Source organism: Poeciliopsis prolifica, unplaced genomic scaffold (assembly GCF_027474105.1).
Source record: "Poeciliopsis prolifica strain line A6 unplaced genomic scaffold, Auburn_PproV2 SCAFFOLD028, whole genome shotgun sequence".
Taxonomy (NCBI): Eukaryota; Metazoa; Chordata; class Actinopteri; order Cyprinodontiformes; family Poeciliidae; genus Poeciliopsis; species Poeciliopsis prolifica.
In genome coordinates, this window is record NW_026562403.1 from 6,179,294 (window position 1) to 6,194,152 (window position 14,859).

Consider the following 14,859-nt stretch of genomic DNA (forward strand, 5'->3'; position numbering starts at 1 on the left):
GTGATTCAACAATGATGTTCATATTTTAACTGCTCAGCAACACACCTTGTTTTTTTTTTTATCTCTTAATGATGAACCGTCAGAGCGTTTCTTGTAGAGAAGTAGATTCTTCTCTCATTTTAAATTTCGCATCTGACAAGCTCTCAGATGTTCCCAGCATGATGTTAGTTACATGATTAGAAAGTTCATTCCATCTTTCCATCATCTTTGATATTCAACAAAGGGAAAAATGTTGGAAGCACAGTTGCTGGCGTGTCTTAATCTAGTCCATCGACCAAGGCCCACATGGTGTAGCCTCCCCACCCCCCTTTTTCTGATCTTAATCCTCATTTTTATCCTGTGAGAGATTGTGAAAGATGAACACCTCACAGTTCATATCAAAGCATGAGATCAGCTGGGAATGGCAGTCAGGGGAGAACTGAGCGAAAGCTGAGACTTCTGCTTTTTGCAGTATTTGAGATAAGGAACAGAGGTGGAGTTTTTTCTGCGCCAGTGGGTCTGAAATGAACATGAATTCCAGCAGTGAGAGTTTGTACACGAAGAAGAGATTGCATCATCACAATAGATCTGCAACTATATTGTTTTAATTTTTCATTCTCCTGAATCATTTTGATTCAGGAGAATGAAATGAAATCTGAAATAAATAAATTCAGTTTATTTGATTTAGACAAAATTTAATGTTTGAAAAAGTTACGTCACAAAAGTACTTTTCCAGAAATTAGAACTGAAATTTGTTTAGTATTTTATTCCTTATATCAGTTCCCTTGTGTTTTCTGTCAGATGAGGCTTCAGGCAATGACCAACCGGACTGTCTTCCCTGTGATGAGGGCTGCAAGAAATGCAGGCGCAGTAAGTAGACTGCATCTATCTATCTTTTCATTTCCCTCTCATTTGTCACCAACTTCAACAGATATTATCCATCTAAAACCAGGATGAACCAGAATGAAAGTGTGTATCCTATGTGAAACATGCTGCAACTTGATGTTGTGATCCGCTGCTGTTTTCTGGATTTTACTCCAGCCACCGCTCATGAAACTTATATGAAAAAAAATATGAGATTGTAAACAACAATTTGCACAAACCCACTAATTATGGTGTACATGAGGGCACAGTAAGATTTATTAAAAGTCAGGGTTTCCAGTTAGTGTTTAGTACCATGTATTCGCCCTTTTAAATTTTCCACATTTTGTTATGTTACAACCACAAACTTCTCAGCATTTTATGGGATGTTTTTTTTCATTGTTTAAACAATTACAGTTTCAAGTACGTCGCTACTATCTGCCCACACATCTGCAGCCTGTATTTTTTTTTATTTATTTATTTTTGCTAATTTGTTGTTGCAAAACAACTCAGTTAGATGGAGAGAAACTACAAACAGCAGTTTTCAAGTCTTGCCACAGATTCCCAATTGAATTCAGGCCTGGCATTTAAAAAAAAAAAGCCATTTTGACACATGGATATGCTGTAACCAAACCTGCAAGTTTATGGACCCAAACCCAAATCTTCTGCAGTCACAGTTTCCCTTCCAGCACTGGCCTTTTTGAGCTCCATCTATTGGAACCAGTTTTGCTCCTGCTCCATATGGACAGGAAGTGTTCAGATTGAGCTGCAACCTTTATTTTGAAGTCTACTTTTTCTATTTTTGTCTCATCTGACCAGAGAGCCTTGCACGCTAACTCTAAAGCCATGTTAGATACAGTCTGCAATGCCACAGAAAGACAAACCTTCTTCCTCTTAGATGATTATCACATACAGCTGAAAGTTGTTATTGTGAAGTGAACTCATCTGAGGCAGAGATGGGCTGTTATTATGTCATTAAGTGTTTCGTCTGGAATATTGCTTCAGTCTGACTGCCTGCTCTCTGTCCTGCCACCCATCATCTCCCCACGTCGAACGTATCAGTCAGCAGAGGAGGGATTTAAGATGATCGGCGCTTCTGCTAAACATGATGCTGCAGGGTAAAGTTAGGGCACCAGGATAGAAAAACTGTTAAATGCTTGTTAACGTTGAAGGTCCTGTGTGTGGAAAGACATTTTTATCCTTTTATTTTGCCTTTTGGTTTTAGATCTTAGATCTATACTGCAATTATAGCTATACTGTCATAACTTTATAGATTTTGCATCAAAAATTCTGAATGTATTTAATTGTGGTTTGTCTTTTAAACCTACACATGACTGAGAAGTGGAAGGAAAATGACTGTTTCTTAAATAAAACCAGAAGTTTTGTGGTTTGACTGTCCTACAGAGTCAACACTACAAACCTACAGACAGCTGCAATTTCAGACTTTTGTTGTGTCTCCACCAGCTTTGAACATCCACAGATGAAAATTTTTGCTCTTTAATTTTTACAAAATAGTTCAAGCTCATTAGATTTCATTTTATTGACCCTGCGGCAAAATTTAGTAAAGAAATAATTTTTCTTCCATTTCACAGCTTTGCGAAACTTTGTGTTTGTCCATCACATAAAAGTTAAATATAAGACATTGAAGTTTATTGTTTAATAAATATTTTTTTTAAAAATCAGACTTTTTAACTTTAAGTCTTGCATAAGGTCATCTGCAGTTTATGATTCACGTTGGATCTGTGAGGGTTAATGTTAAAGTAACACCATCTGTGGGTCAGTTTCTTTTGTACCTATTATAGACCCTTTAATCCTCCAAACATACTAATCATGCTTTCCAAACCACAAGCTAGAGGTTTGGAAATCTTCTAGAAACACAATGTTTGCATGTTTTTCTGGTGCTGAGTGTACTTCCAGGAATTGCATCCCTGGGGTCACTTTTCTGTCTTATTCAAAGGATGAAGGATCTTATCTTGCTTTTCTCCTCCTCAGCACATGTCTACTTTTTCTTTTTAAATGTTTCTAAGCGTTACTGCTGATGCATCCCTTTTCATTTAGCCTGATGTCAAAACAGAAGATAAATCTGAAGCTTGGACCTCACACTGTGAGCATATTGTGCAGCTCAAATATTCAGAGGAAGATTTTGGGGATCTTGGACAAAAATAATTTCTATGCGGCTTCTAGTCATTTTTTCCAGGATGCAAATTCCTGTATCTAAGGAACAATAGCTAAAAGAACAGATGGATGCATAAAGGAAGTGGCCTTCACGTTTCTAAGATTCGAAAAGAGAATATTTTCTTGTTTGGACCAAAGTGTGAGAGATCCCTCTTTACCATCACTGTTAAGAGACAAAGTGAGGGAGTATCTCCTGGAAGACGCCCTCCAGCAGAGCTGCACGGGCTTGCAGAGTGAATGCCAACTAGAAGTGAAGGCAACATGTGGAGACCCAGCACCTCTACTGAGTCACTCTGATAAGGCTCTTTACAGTCTGTATTCTCCAACTCAGGTCCTTATATTTATTCCTTCCTTTTTAACATCGGCATTGTTCATTATTTTTACGCAGCCAGCTCGGTGCTCAATTGTCACCACATTTTTCACTCATCCCCTTTTTTTTTCCTGACAGTCGCAGAACGCCAGATCAACCAGCTGAAGTGATAAATTTAGGCGCCGCTTTCATCAGTCATCTCCCTGGATTGTACTGCCTTTCACTTTTAATCGAACTGAAGCACCTTAAAGTGTGATTGTGTGCACTCACAGCACACGTGTCTCTTAATTGCTGACATGATGTGCAGCTTTTCAATGCACTTAGGGACAAAAAAAAAGTAAATGTGAGTGCTTGCACATTCCACAAGTCAATACCTCAGGATATGTATGGCAGCTGAAATCCACCCCTCCTCCTGCTTTGCACCGTTAACATTTAAGCGGGCGCTATTTTCTCGCTCTCATAGACACAGCCTGCAGGCACGATTTCCGGCTCCTCACCCGAGTGTTTCTCCTATACTCCCCCACCCCATCCCTTCTCCCAGTCTTTCTATCCCTGTATGAGTAATTGCTTTCACAGGTTGTGGCTTGTTGACGGCATTGAAGTGCAAACTGGTGCAGTGTTAAGTTGAGGGTGCTGGAAGGAGACAGAAAGAGGAATGGGATGTGGGGGTCGCAGAGGGTTTTTCTTGAGAGGATTAATGCCCCAAGGGAAGATCTGCAGGAGCGTCTTTTTAAGCCATCCTTTACCTCCTCTCCCTGCCTGTCTGATCCTTTATTTCTTTTCTTTTACCCACGCTGCTCACTCTCTCCGTCCTTGAAGATGTTGTGACATTGTTGCATCCGGAGGTGACAGTCAGGGTCCTCCAGAGTTACCAGCTGAATGGTTTTGATAGACAGCTCAGATTAATTAGTTTGAGGGGGAAATGACCTCACTCTCTGGTCTTTGTATAAAAGCAACCTCTCAGGAACTCCCTTGAAATGATTACTGGGGTCTGCAATAATGTTCCAGTTTGCTTGTATTATCCTTGGTAAGGAGAGTGTGGCTATTCTTAAAATACATATAACCTTTAATGTTGTAGCACAATCTCACCCTGGATGTTTTTTTTTTTTTTTAAATCCAACCTTCGATCATTAATTGAAGTCGGGAAAAATCCTTCCTTAGCTTTAATAATTTATTTATTGGCTTATTTATTTATATATTTTGAAGGTTTAATAAAAATCAATTCAATTCATTTTTATTAAAGCTCCACTTGACATCTCATCGCAATTGGCCCTGTACAAGATCAGCAAATTAAACCTATTTAAAAACATTTAGAATCCTATTAATCCAAACATCCATAGAGATTCAAAAATGTTTCATTTATTATTATTATTATTATTATTATTATTACACTGAGGTGATGATGGAATAAAGCAGATCTATGTATTGTACTACACAGGAACCTGATGAGTGAGATTAGAGAGCCACCTGCTGGTCTTAACAGAAACAGAAAAGAGACTTTTTGACTAATTTCACATCTGAATCAAATTTGTTTCCAATCAAAAAAAAACACCCCACACATTAAAATTAGTTTATTTTGTTCTGATGCAAAGATGGAAGGCCATGCAACCCCCACGTCTCATTCCTCTTTCTGTCTCCTTCCAGTCCCTCAACTTAACACTGTTGAATGATCCCTGTGTAACGATTTACACGGGGATCATTCCCCGTGTAAATGACGTCTTCTGTCATTTCAAATTAACATTACCATTAATTACAATAGGAATTTTTCTTACTTCAAATATTTCATTATTTTACTATTTGAGTCCATCAAAAGTAAAAAAAAAAATTAGACATATGAATTAATTTAATTAAAAAGGATGTAAGATATATAATTTTTTATTCTCATGGTGCAAAGTTTTTACTAAAAAATAGTTTTTTCCTATTTTTGTACCAATTTCTTGGCTGCCCGATGATGTAACTTCGTCAGTTTATCTCAGCAGTTTTGCTCAAAAATAATTTTGTAGCTGTACCAGGAATCTGAAAGCCAATAAAACTAATTATAATACAGTTTCAGGTTTAAGCCAACAATTAATCTGGTTTCTGTTTTAAAAGCATTCTTGATGACTAAACTTTTGAGTTTACTGGCACTGGTCTGCTGTGTTTACCCTCCGCTTTTATTAAGTCATATTATTGGTGCCAGTCACATATTTTACAAAGCTGAATAAACTTTGTTTTAAAGCTTTACTGCTCCTACATTTTACAGTCGTTCATGCATGCACTTATTGGATGAAATGAGACAGGAAAGTTACTGTTGTTTTCTGCTATTTTTGAATAAACGTAAGATTTTTTTTATTTCTCTCCATTGTTGGTCAAAGTTACATAAACCCACATAAAGACGGGCTGAGAAGACGCTGACGAAAATTCTGTTATTACAATTTCACTAAATTTCCAGATGATTCGGGAGATCAGAAACAGAAAACCGCCTGCCTGGAATGTGAAGACGGATACTATCTGTGAGTGTCTTTGGATCGCTGCTTCATTACCGTCGTCCAGCTTCAAGCTCTCACACTGATGCCGAACTTCCTGGGCTGCAGGTTTGGTGCTGACTGCCATCAGTCCTGTCCAGATCGGACCTACGAAGTGAAGGAGACCATGATGTGTTCTTCGTGTGAAGACCCAGTCTGTGGAGTCTGTGACCAGTCCCAGTGCTACTGGTGTGAAGACGGATTCTACGTCTCTGGTAACTTCAGAAACATGTTTTTTCAGTCCTTTAATTGTATTTTGTTGTTACTTTTTATTGATTATTTTTATTCATCTGAAGTGTTTTAGTCACCAGCTGTTGAATGAATTCCAACCCCAAATGTTGGACTTGGAGAAACAAGTACAGATAAATTTATGTTCACTTGTGTGTCCAGATGGAGAGTGTGTGGATCACTGCCAGGAAGGATACTTTGTGTATAAGGAAAGTCAGGAATGTGAACCTTGTCACAAAGACTGCCGGTCCTGTGGAGGACCCAGATCTGACGACTGCGACTCCTGTGAAGACGGCTTCACTCTGAAAAATGGGCAGTGTCTCGACGGGAAGCAGCTCGCTACTTGTCCTGAGAGACAGTTCAAAAACAGTGCGTCAGATTGTTGATATTTCCTTGTTGTACTGACTAATATTCAAAATCTAGTCACTTTGAAATAGGAATCTGCGATCAGCTTTATTCTTGAAACCAAAATGAACTTGGAAATGATTTCTCTGCTTTCTATCCTCTGTTTGCATCAGGTCAAGGCAAATGTGAACTGTGCCACTCCTCCTGTAAGAACTGCTTTGCTGCAGGGAAGGAAAACTGCAGCAACTGCAACTCTGGTAAACAAAATGCACATGCTTTTCTACGCATCAAAAACCTTATTAGGACTGAGCAACATGGCTTAAAAGTACAATCTTTATCTTTCTGCTCTTTTTCTTCAAAATCCGATTTCTTATTTTAATCAAGTGTTTTTTTTTCTTGTTTTCTTTTCTTCAAAAAAAAAAGATAAATTACACAAATGTTTTCAAATAAGGACTTTTACTTCAGTCATTCTTTCTGTGACCTTGCCTCTATTCAAAGTCCAAGTAAGTAGAAGCTGCCAAATGCCAAATGGAACTGTTGGTCCTGAACAAAGGAAAAGGGAACTACAGGTGAACTTTGAAGTTCCAGTTCACCTGTAGTTCACCTGTAAACTAGTTCACCTGTAAACTTTGAAAACTGAAAGGACCTTCCAATGAAGGAAAACATCCTAGGGTGTTCAGGAATTGCCAGGACTCCAGCTCCTCATGCTTTCTGTAGTCCCACTTCCCTTCTTGTGAAAAGTTTTATGGTCAAACCACACAAAGATTGAGTTATTTGACCACACTTATGAGAAGACCCTGTGGAGTCAAGTAAAAGCTTTTAAACCGAGCCCTGTGGTGGCGGCATCATTCCATCTGGTTTGTTTCATTGCAGTGCAGATGATTGAGTAGTGTGTATTTCCTGAGCTTCACATTGGATGATTAGTGAGATGGTAGAAACATGGACACAGTGTGTGTCCATGTTTTCCTATGTTTCCAACAGGAAAACACAAACAGTCATCTGAACTGGTTTTGGAAAGGACAAAGCAAGCAAACATTAAGCTTTTTAGTTAACTTTATACATACCTATAATGCAATAGGTTTTTAGTGTTCCCATGATGGGTTAGTACAAACTTGTGTATTTTCCAATGTTTCTAGTGTAAACATGCAGGTGTATCAATTAGGGGTCACTGGCTCAATGCCCTCTTTTGTATGCTTGTCATAATTTGTGTTTTTTCTTTGCCTTTAGAACATTTTTTGACTCTGAATCACACTTGTGTGTCTCGTTGCCCATCTGGTACGTTTGGCAACAAGACGTCCGGACAGTGTGATCCCTGCCTGGGCGGGTGTGTCTTGTGTCAGGACGTCCAGGCCTGTCAGCGATGTCATGCAGGACTTTATCTACAAAATGGAACCTGCGTGGTGGAGTGTCAGAGGTGCCCTCCATCTTTTTACCATTTGCACAAATCACTTAGCATGTAGCCGCTAACAGTCACTCAGTCGTTTGGGCTTCTCTCCGCCTCGTCCTCAGAGGGTTCCCACAGGGTGAAGAATGCCACCAATGTGCCCCGGAGTGTGGATCCTGCAGAGAACGTCCTTCCAACTGTTTGAGCTGTGAGAGACCCTTTCTGTTGCTGGACAACTCCTGCTTGTCCTCCTGTCCAAAGGGCTACTATGACAACAGTAAAGAGTGCCTGCGCTGCCCACAGCACTGTAGCGAGTGCAGTCAGGACGGCCTCTGCAAGAGTAAGTAGGAGTGGAGGATGTGGTGAAAAGGATTGCAGACATGCTGATTTGAAAGGGATTTACTTTAGAACTGAATAGTTGTAAAGAGGAAGCTTATAGAAAGGAGGTGAAAGAGAAAAAACAGGAAGTTTAGATACTTCTCTCTCTGCTTTCTCAATCGTGAAGATTCTAAATTGAGAAAAGACGAACGCAGCTAAACGAAAACATGAAGTAGGAACAACAGGACAATGCTGCTTTTTATTAGTTTCCAAGTTCTGCTGATGCTTAAAGTGAAGAGAAAATTGCTTTTTCAATGGAGTATTTAAGATTGTTTGAAGTAATAAAAACATTAATTTAAAAAAAAACAGTATAACATGAAGCAAGTGGAGAAAATTAAAAAAAATCACGTTTCTGACAAATCTGTCTAAAAACAGCAAAATAAAAAACAATAAAAATAAAAATTAAATGTACTTTTCTAAAATGATTTGCGTCTACATGGAAATAAGTGCATCATTGTATTAAAAACTTTAAAGATGAATTATATATTTTTATTTCTCTGTCTTTTATATACGTAAAAAAAACAATTTCACACATGAACTTGACTTCATTGTTTCACAACTTGTATCAAATTAGAATTTATGACATGTCATTTAAATCTGTTTAGATTGGATTGTTTTTATATTTCTCCACAGAAACTGCAAGTAAAATATTAACATCGCTAAAGTGACTGGAACACAATATTTAGTTGTAAATCTCACAGCCTTTGATGGTGTTACTTCATAAGATTTAAGTTATTTTACAAATATTTGCCTTCGATTTTTAAAAAATTGGATAATAAGTTTTACTATTTCATTATAATTAGATAAAATGTAATCATTTTAATTAATTAATTGAATTTTCAACAAAGACCACAACAATTTTTGGTCAATGTGTTCAGAATTTGATCAAATTAAACAACAACAAAAAAAAAAAAATTTTGCTTGCTTTGTAACATAGACCATTATTAAAAGTTGATGTAATTAGATTAGCTAGATGTTGTAACTCTAATTTTTCTGAAACATCACATAGATATTAAAACAATCTTTATGATGTGAGCTGATCTGACCCTTCAAAAAAAGATGATGAGGTCCTTAAAACAGGCAAAAAAAAAAAACAAGAGAAAGTCGGTAACTGTTGTTTTTGGTAAATCACGGTAATTCGTTTTACTGGACAAAATGAGTGAACGGGAAAAATTCATTTTAAATTTCTTTCATAAACCACCTGAACATTACTGTCCTGTGTTTCATTACACCAACTTGTGCTTATTGCGTAATTGATCTTCTCTGTTTCAGAATGTGCAGATTATTACTTCATCTACCAGGCGGAGTGCCTGGACGAGTGTCCCAAAGGTTACTTCGGCAGTGAGCAGGAGTGTATGCAGTGTCATGCTGACTGTGCTTCGTGTGACGGACCCGACGAGAATGACTGCGATGTGTGTCGCAACCCTAAAGCGGTCCGATACTATGGAGAATGTCTGGCCAGGTGTCCAAACAACACCTACCTTTATGAGAACACCAATGAATGCAAAGGTAGGGAAGGTGGAGAAATGATAGATTTCCCCTCCACAAAGTTTCCCATGAGTTTTCTTGAATTCAGCCGACTTCTTCTGACGGCTTCTTCTTCCTGCAGCTTGTGACAAGTCGTGTCTGACCTGCTCAGGCCATGAACCCACCGACTGCCTCAGCTGTGACACCGACAGACGCGTGGATGAGAGCGGACACTGTGTGTGGAACAGTCAGTGCTCCATGGACTCGTACATGGACCAGAACGGTGACTGCCAGCGGTGTCACACACAATGCCGCCGCTGTGACGGTCCAGGCAAAGACCACTGCCTCAGCTGCGACGAGCCGCACCTCCTACTGAGTGAGTGTCCGTGGTGACCGTCTGGATGCATTCGGTGTGGGAAACTTTTGACGTCTCTGTGGCTGCGCCCTTTAGACACCACCTGTGTGAAGAAGTGTCCGGTGGGCTATTACGTCGAGGACAAGGTTGATCGTGTGTGTGAACGGTGCCACCCCAGCTGTGAGTCCTGCTTTGGTCATCACAGTCAACACTGCAAAACCTGCAAACCAGGATTTTTCAAACAGGCCAGCAGCTGTGTTGAAACCTGCTCTGAGAGGTTAGAAGACATTTTAAAAACCCTTTTCTGATCACCGTGTTATACTCTAAATACGTACCAATCTTCCTTCAATTTCAGCCACTTTGGCAACAAGACCACCATGCTTTGTGAGCGATGTGACCCCTCCTGCAGCCAGTGTGTAGGCAGTGGCAACACACACTGTCTGAACTGTAGGGAGGGCTATGTGTACATGAAGCCATGGGGGCAATGCCTGAAGAGCTGCCCTCCAGGGTACTACAAAGATATCTGGTCCACAGACTGTCACAAGTGTCACCCCACCTGCAAGACCTGCAACGGTAAAGAAAAGCAGCCGTGACTTTCTGATGCTCTGTGGTTTTCATCTCCTCTTCCTGTGTTTCCAGAGGAGTGGTGGGAGATAAATTATAAACACATCGGTATTTGCTGCAATCATCTCTCTGTAAAGACGATTGCTTTTAGATGAAATATAGGGCTTAAACTGAGAATAGATGCTGAAACAGTTGTAAGATTTTAATAAGATGTACTTCTGCTGAGCTTTTTGAAATTATAGTTCATTTGTCAGATATTGTGCTTCATGTAATTTCCTTGTTCCTCCAGATGAGGGCGCTTTGTCCTGTCTGTCCTGTTATGACGGCTTCACCTTTGAGGGCGGATTCTGTGACAACCCCTGTTTTATAGGCTCCTACCCGGCCTCTAAGGTAAGAACACACAACACTAACAAGTAAAATTATAAACACGGAAACACAACAAGAAATTAAGAGATTTGACTCAATTCAACAAGTTAATAAAATATGAACGAAAACAGGAGCAAGTTTCATAAGAAGATAATATTTATCCTCTCTGCGTATTGTCCCATGTGCGCTATAGATCTCTCTACTTCTTCTAGAGTGACCATGTGCTTCTCTGATTAACCAGTCAATCAGTATGGAACATTTCAGTTCAAAGCACTTTAGATTTAAACATCTCTTGTGTCAGTCTCTCAGTTTAAGTGGACGGCCATGTCTTGGTGAGCCTGTAATGGTCTGCATCCCTGTGTTTTTGCTGAGATTAAATAACACAGACTTTGAATCTGTTTAATAGTGAGCAGAAGAGAGCTGGTAGAGCCCCATTTCACTAATTTAACAAACCAGAAACAACCCTTGTTTAACTTTTGGCTTCAGCAGCTGCAATAATAAATAATATGTCACAGTTACGTACTCAATATTACATTTGTTAAATAGTTAGGAAATAAATGTAAAAGTAAAACAAAAGCAATAGATGTGGGATAATTTTTTCCCCCTGTCAGGATTTGGACCGTGATGACCCAAACTGCAGACGTTGTGACCAATCGTGTGAGGGCTGCTGGGGCCCCAGCATGTGGCAGTGCACCCTCTGCCACCCGAGCCACATCCTGGCCGATGACGGCCGCTGCTTGAGCTGCTGTGGAAAGAAGACGCCACATGATGACAAGCCAATACCCAGGGAGTGCTGCGACTGCGAAGCATCATACAGTAAACAAGAACTCACTGCATCACCCATTAGACCTCTATGGTCATCTTATCCATGTTGATGTTTGCCCTGGATTGGTGAATGGAAACATTTTTAACCATAAACTGGATTGAGTGTAAATCATGTTACACCTTTAACATGATTTCCACTTGCAGCGCTTTTACAACCAAAAAATACTCATTTAAAAGGCATTTCCTTGAGAGGGTTTCAAGTTTTACTTCACAGTCTGTAATGGTCAAGCAAAACCAGTTTTGTCAGCTTTCTGAAGGAACTTACTGTAAAACTGTCAGTAAGGTTCACTTTTCAGAGAAAATTGTCAAGTGACTTGGCAGTGAGCCTGACTGACAGTTGCTGGAAACCAATTTTGCATCTAGTGTAACAATAGACCTGCTTTTCAGGTGGAGCCGCTTAGTTCCAATGAAAGCAGCTCCTAATCCTTCAGCACAACATGACATTTTCTGCATCTATGCAGTCCCAAATTTATGGGAACAATTTGAGGATGTCACCTTCTTGTTCCAGCATGACCATAAATATATGGGACAGATGACATGAAATAATTTGTCTGGCCTGCAGGGAGTCCTGTCCGCAACCCATGAGAACATTTGTTGTCCAAATGTGATAAAACATCATTATTTTCCGTTATTGCTAATGAAATATTTTAGGAACCCATGCTAAACTGCAGGTTGCATTATCTAATGTAATCTTATAAATATGTGTCTTCTCTTTTTTTCAGTGCGGTGTATCCTCGGTGTCAACTTTGTCATGAGGTCAGCTGAGGATTTAGAGAGCCGTGCCAGGTTCAATGTCATGGCCTGCGTCATGAGTATCATTATTCTAGGTGGAGCGATCTTTGTTTTGCTCTCCATCCGCTCCAAGAGGTTCGTCATCAAGTCCAAAACCAAAGATGGGGGGTATCAGAAACTGAACACGAACGATGACAGCCCACCGCAGCCCACCACCTCCTCCTTTGGGGAATACAGCGACAGGATCACAGAGTGTGAGAACGACGAGGAGTATGACGACGAGGACATCGTGTACATGACTAAAGACGGAACGGTGTATCGGAAATTTAAGTACGGCCTTCTGGATGATGATGATGTTGAGCTGGAATATGACGACGAGAGCTACTCATACAGATGAAGCAAAAACATAAAAAAATAGCTGTGCAAAAATGTTATTCTCACCTGTTTTTGGTACCACTTTATAATAAGACATGCTTAATAAATTAATTATTAACAAGTAATAACATTTTTTTATTAGTGACACTATGAACACTATAAACCATTAATAGAGAATTATTGTGTGTTATTTTAAAAAAATGACAGACATTAAAGATGGAAAGTGCCTTGCTAAATAATTATTCTGAGTCTATGAGAAGTCGCCTTTTTTTTAAAGCTTATTATTATTTATGAAGCTTTGACAGCTTAACTGATGACACAATTAAATCATTATTTGTGAGGGCAGTCTTATTTTAAAGTGGTAGATTTTGTTTACGATTATGTTTGTGAATGCTTCTTGTTTAATAAGAAACTGATACATCAATGCAATTAAGTCAAATAATTTTTCTCTGTGATCTTAACTAAGATTATTAGCACATTTTATGGTTGAAACAGGGTAATAATATCTTGTTATTTATTAAAAGACAATGATTGAAACTGTAATTTTTCTCTTTAAAATTCAGGCATCTCTTCCACATGTTTCCTGTCATGTTTGTATTTTTAAGTTTTTTGCTTGTGTGCGGACCCTGTAAGTCTGGGCCTCCATTTTAAAGTTTCAGGTTGTGACTAGCTAGTGTGACGGTAGAGAGGCGGTGGGATTCACTCATCTGTCAGACTTGTTTACTGTGAAAACACCAAGCTGGATGTAAATGGTGATGGCAGCTCCATGGTGACAGAAACTAAGACGTACCCAACAACAGTCATAACTAATAAAATGTGTTGGTTTTTCCTATTTCCTCTTTTTTTCTAACAAACTTTAGGGAAGATTGAAATTTATAATCTACCCGACCGAAGACATTCTGTATCTGAATTGGATTTTCCCGTGTTGCCTTGGAAGGGCTGCACATTTCCAATTTCCTTGAAGATATGTAAACATAGCGCTCCTTCCCACCTCACCCCCTTCTGTTATCCATGCAGCTGTGGAGCTGAGCACTCCCAAGGACATTCCTCGATAACAACATCTTATCAGACTTTGCCGGGAGGCTGAGCAACGTGGTTTCATGGCCCCGTGATGTCACCGCCTTCACTTCAAGCCTTTGTTTTGTGTGAATGTTGCCATGTGCCCTAATGTGTCCTTTCCTCTTTTTATTTTATTTTGTTAGAAACTGTGGAGAACTCACTTTTAACCCAGAAAAGGAATTGGACCAGAGACTACCTGGTCTAGTTTTACACACAGTAAATCAGGAAACATATTCAAGTAGAATATTAGAAACTGCACTACATCAAGTAAGCTCAAGTTGTCTTATACAAGTGTGTGTGTCAATAAGTAGCTTTGTCAGTCAGATGTAGCTTCTTAAATGTCTTTGTGAATATCGTTTGAGATACCAGACATCTCCCTGCATGTAATCTGTTTAACCCTCTCCAGGCAGGTGTTGCAGATTTGCAACAATTTAGACAGTCTTTTCAAGTAATTTGAGCCTGAGAGGGTTACGTTGCTTAGAAGATTACAGAGACTTCTTGTTTGGTTGGATGTTTTAAGAAAAGTCCAGAGCTCAGTAAAGAAATGTATTTTATTGTGGGTGAAAAAAGATTGTATTTTTTTTTCTTGTATTTTACATATTCAGTGATAAGACAGGAGATGGGGAGAGAAAGAATGGAGAAAGGTTGTATCAAAGATGAAGTATATGTGATCTGGTTTCTCTACTCTACCAGCTGCACCAGTAGAAACCTGTCGGGCAACTGGCTCTGTGTGCAGCAAAGTCAGACTAAAGTTCTGAAAATCAAGAATGGTAGCAAGCAGCTCCATCTGCTTTTAGCTGTAACAATGCTGCTCAGTTTTTTTTATTTAACTGTGACTAAAAATTCCCTCTGAGGTGCAGTCTGGCATATGACCCTGAGACGCCTGGATCTTTTACTGGCTGTTCCCACAGAAACCTTTTTCCTGGTTTGTCTAGGCTGCTGCAAAGTAAAC

The 14,859-nt window shown here is 39.3% G+C and overlaps 1 protein-coding gene across 2 annotated transcripts in view; it reads left to right on the forward strand.

Moving 5' to 3' along the window:
• Positions 1 to 14,461, forward strand: part of pcsk5b (proprotein convertase subtilisin/kexin type 5b) — a 91,966-nt gene extending 77,505 nt beyond the window's left edge. For both annotated transcript variants that reach the window (XM_055049165.1, XM_055049166.1), the window contains exons 24-37: positions 781 to 849; positions 5,757 to 5,817; positions 5,899 to 6,044; positions 6,220 to 6,426; positions 6,576 to 6,659; positions 7,630 to 7,816; positions 7,912 to 8,126; positions 9,437 to 9,673; positions 9,774 to 10,007; positions 10,083 to 10,263; positions 10,342 to 10,559; positions 10,840 to 10,940; positions 11,528 to 11,732; positions 12,464 to 14,461. In XM_055049165.1, the coding sequence (XP_054905140.1) occupies positions 781 to 849; positions 5,757 to 5,817; positions 5,899 to 6,044; positions 6,220 to 6,426; positions 6,576 to 6,659; positions 7,630 to 7,816; positions 7,912 to 8,126; positions 9,437 to 9,673; positions 9,774 to 10,007; positions 10,083 to 10,263; positions 10,342 to 10,559; positions 10,840 to 10,940; positions 11,528 to 11,732; positions 12,464 to 12,870 (2,552 nt within the window). In that variant the 3' untranslated portion in view covers positions 12,871 to 14,461. The remainder of the gene's footprint in view (positions 1 to 780; positions 850 to 5,756; positions 5,818 to 5,898; positions 6,045 to 6,219; positions 6,427 to 6,575; positions 6,660 to 7,629; positions 7,817 to 7,911; positions 8,127 to 9,436; positions 9,674 to 9,773; positions 10,008 to 10,082; positions 10,264 to 10,341; positions 10,560 to 10,839; positions 10,941 to 11,527; positions 11,733 to 12,463) is intronic.
• Positions 14,462 to 14,859: the final 398 nt, after the last annotated feature.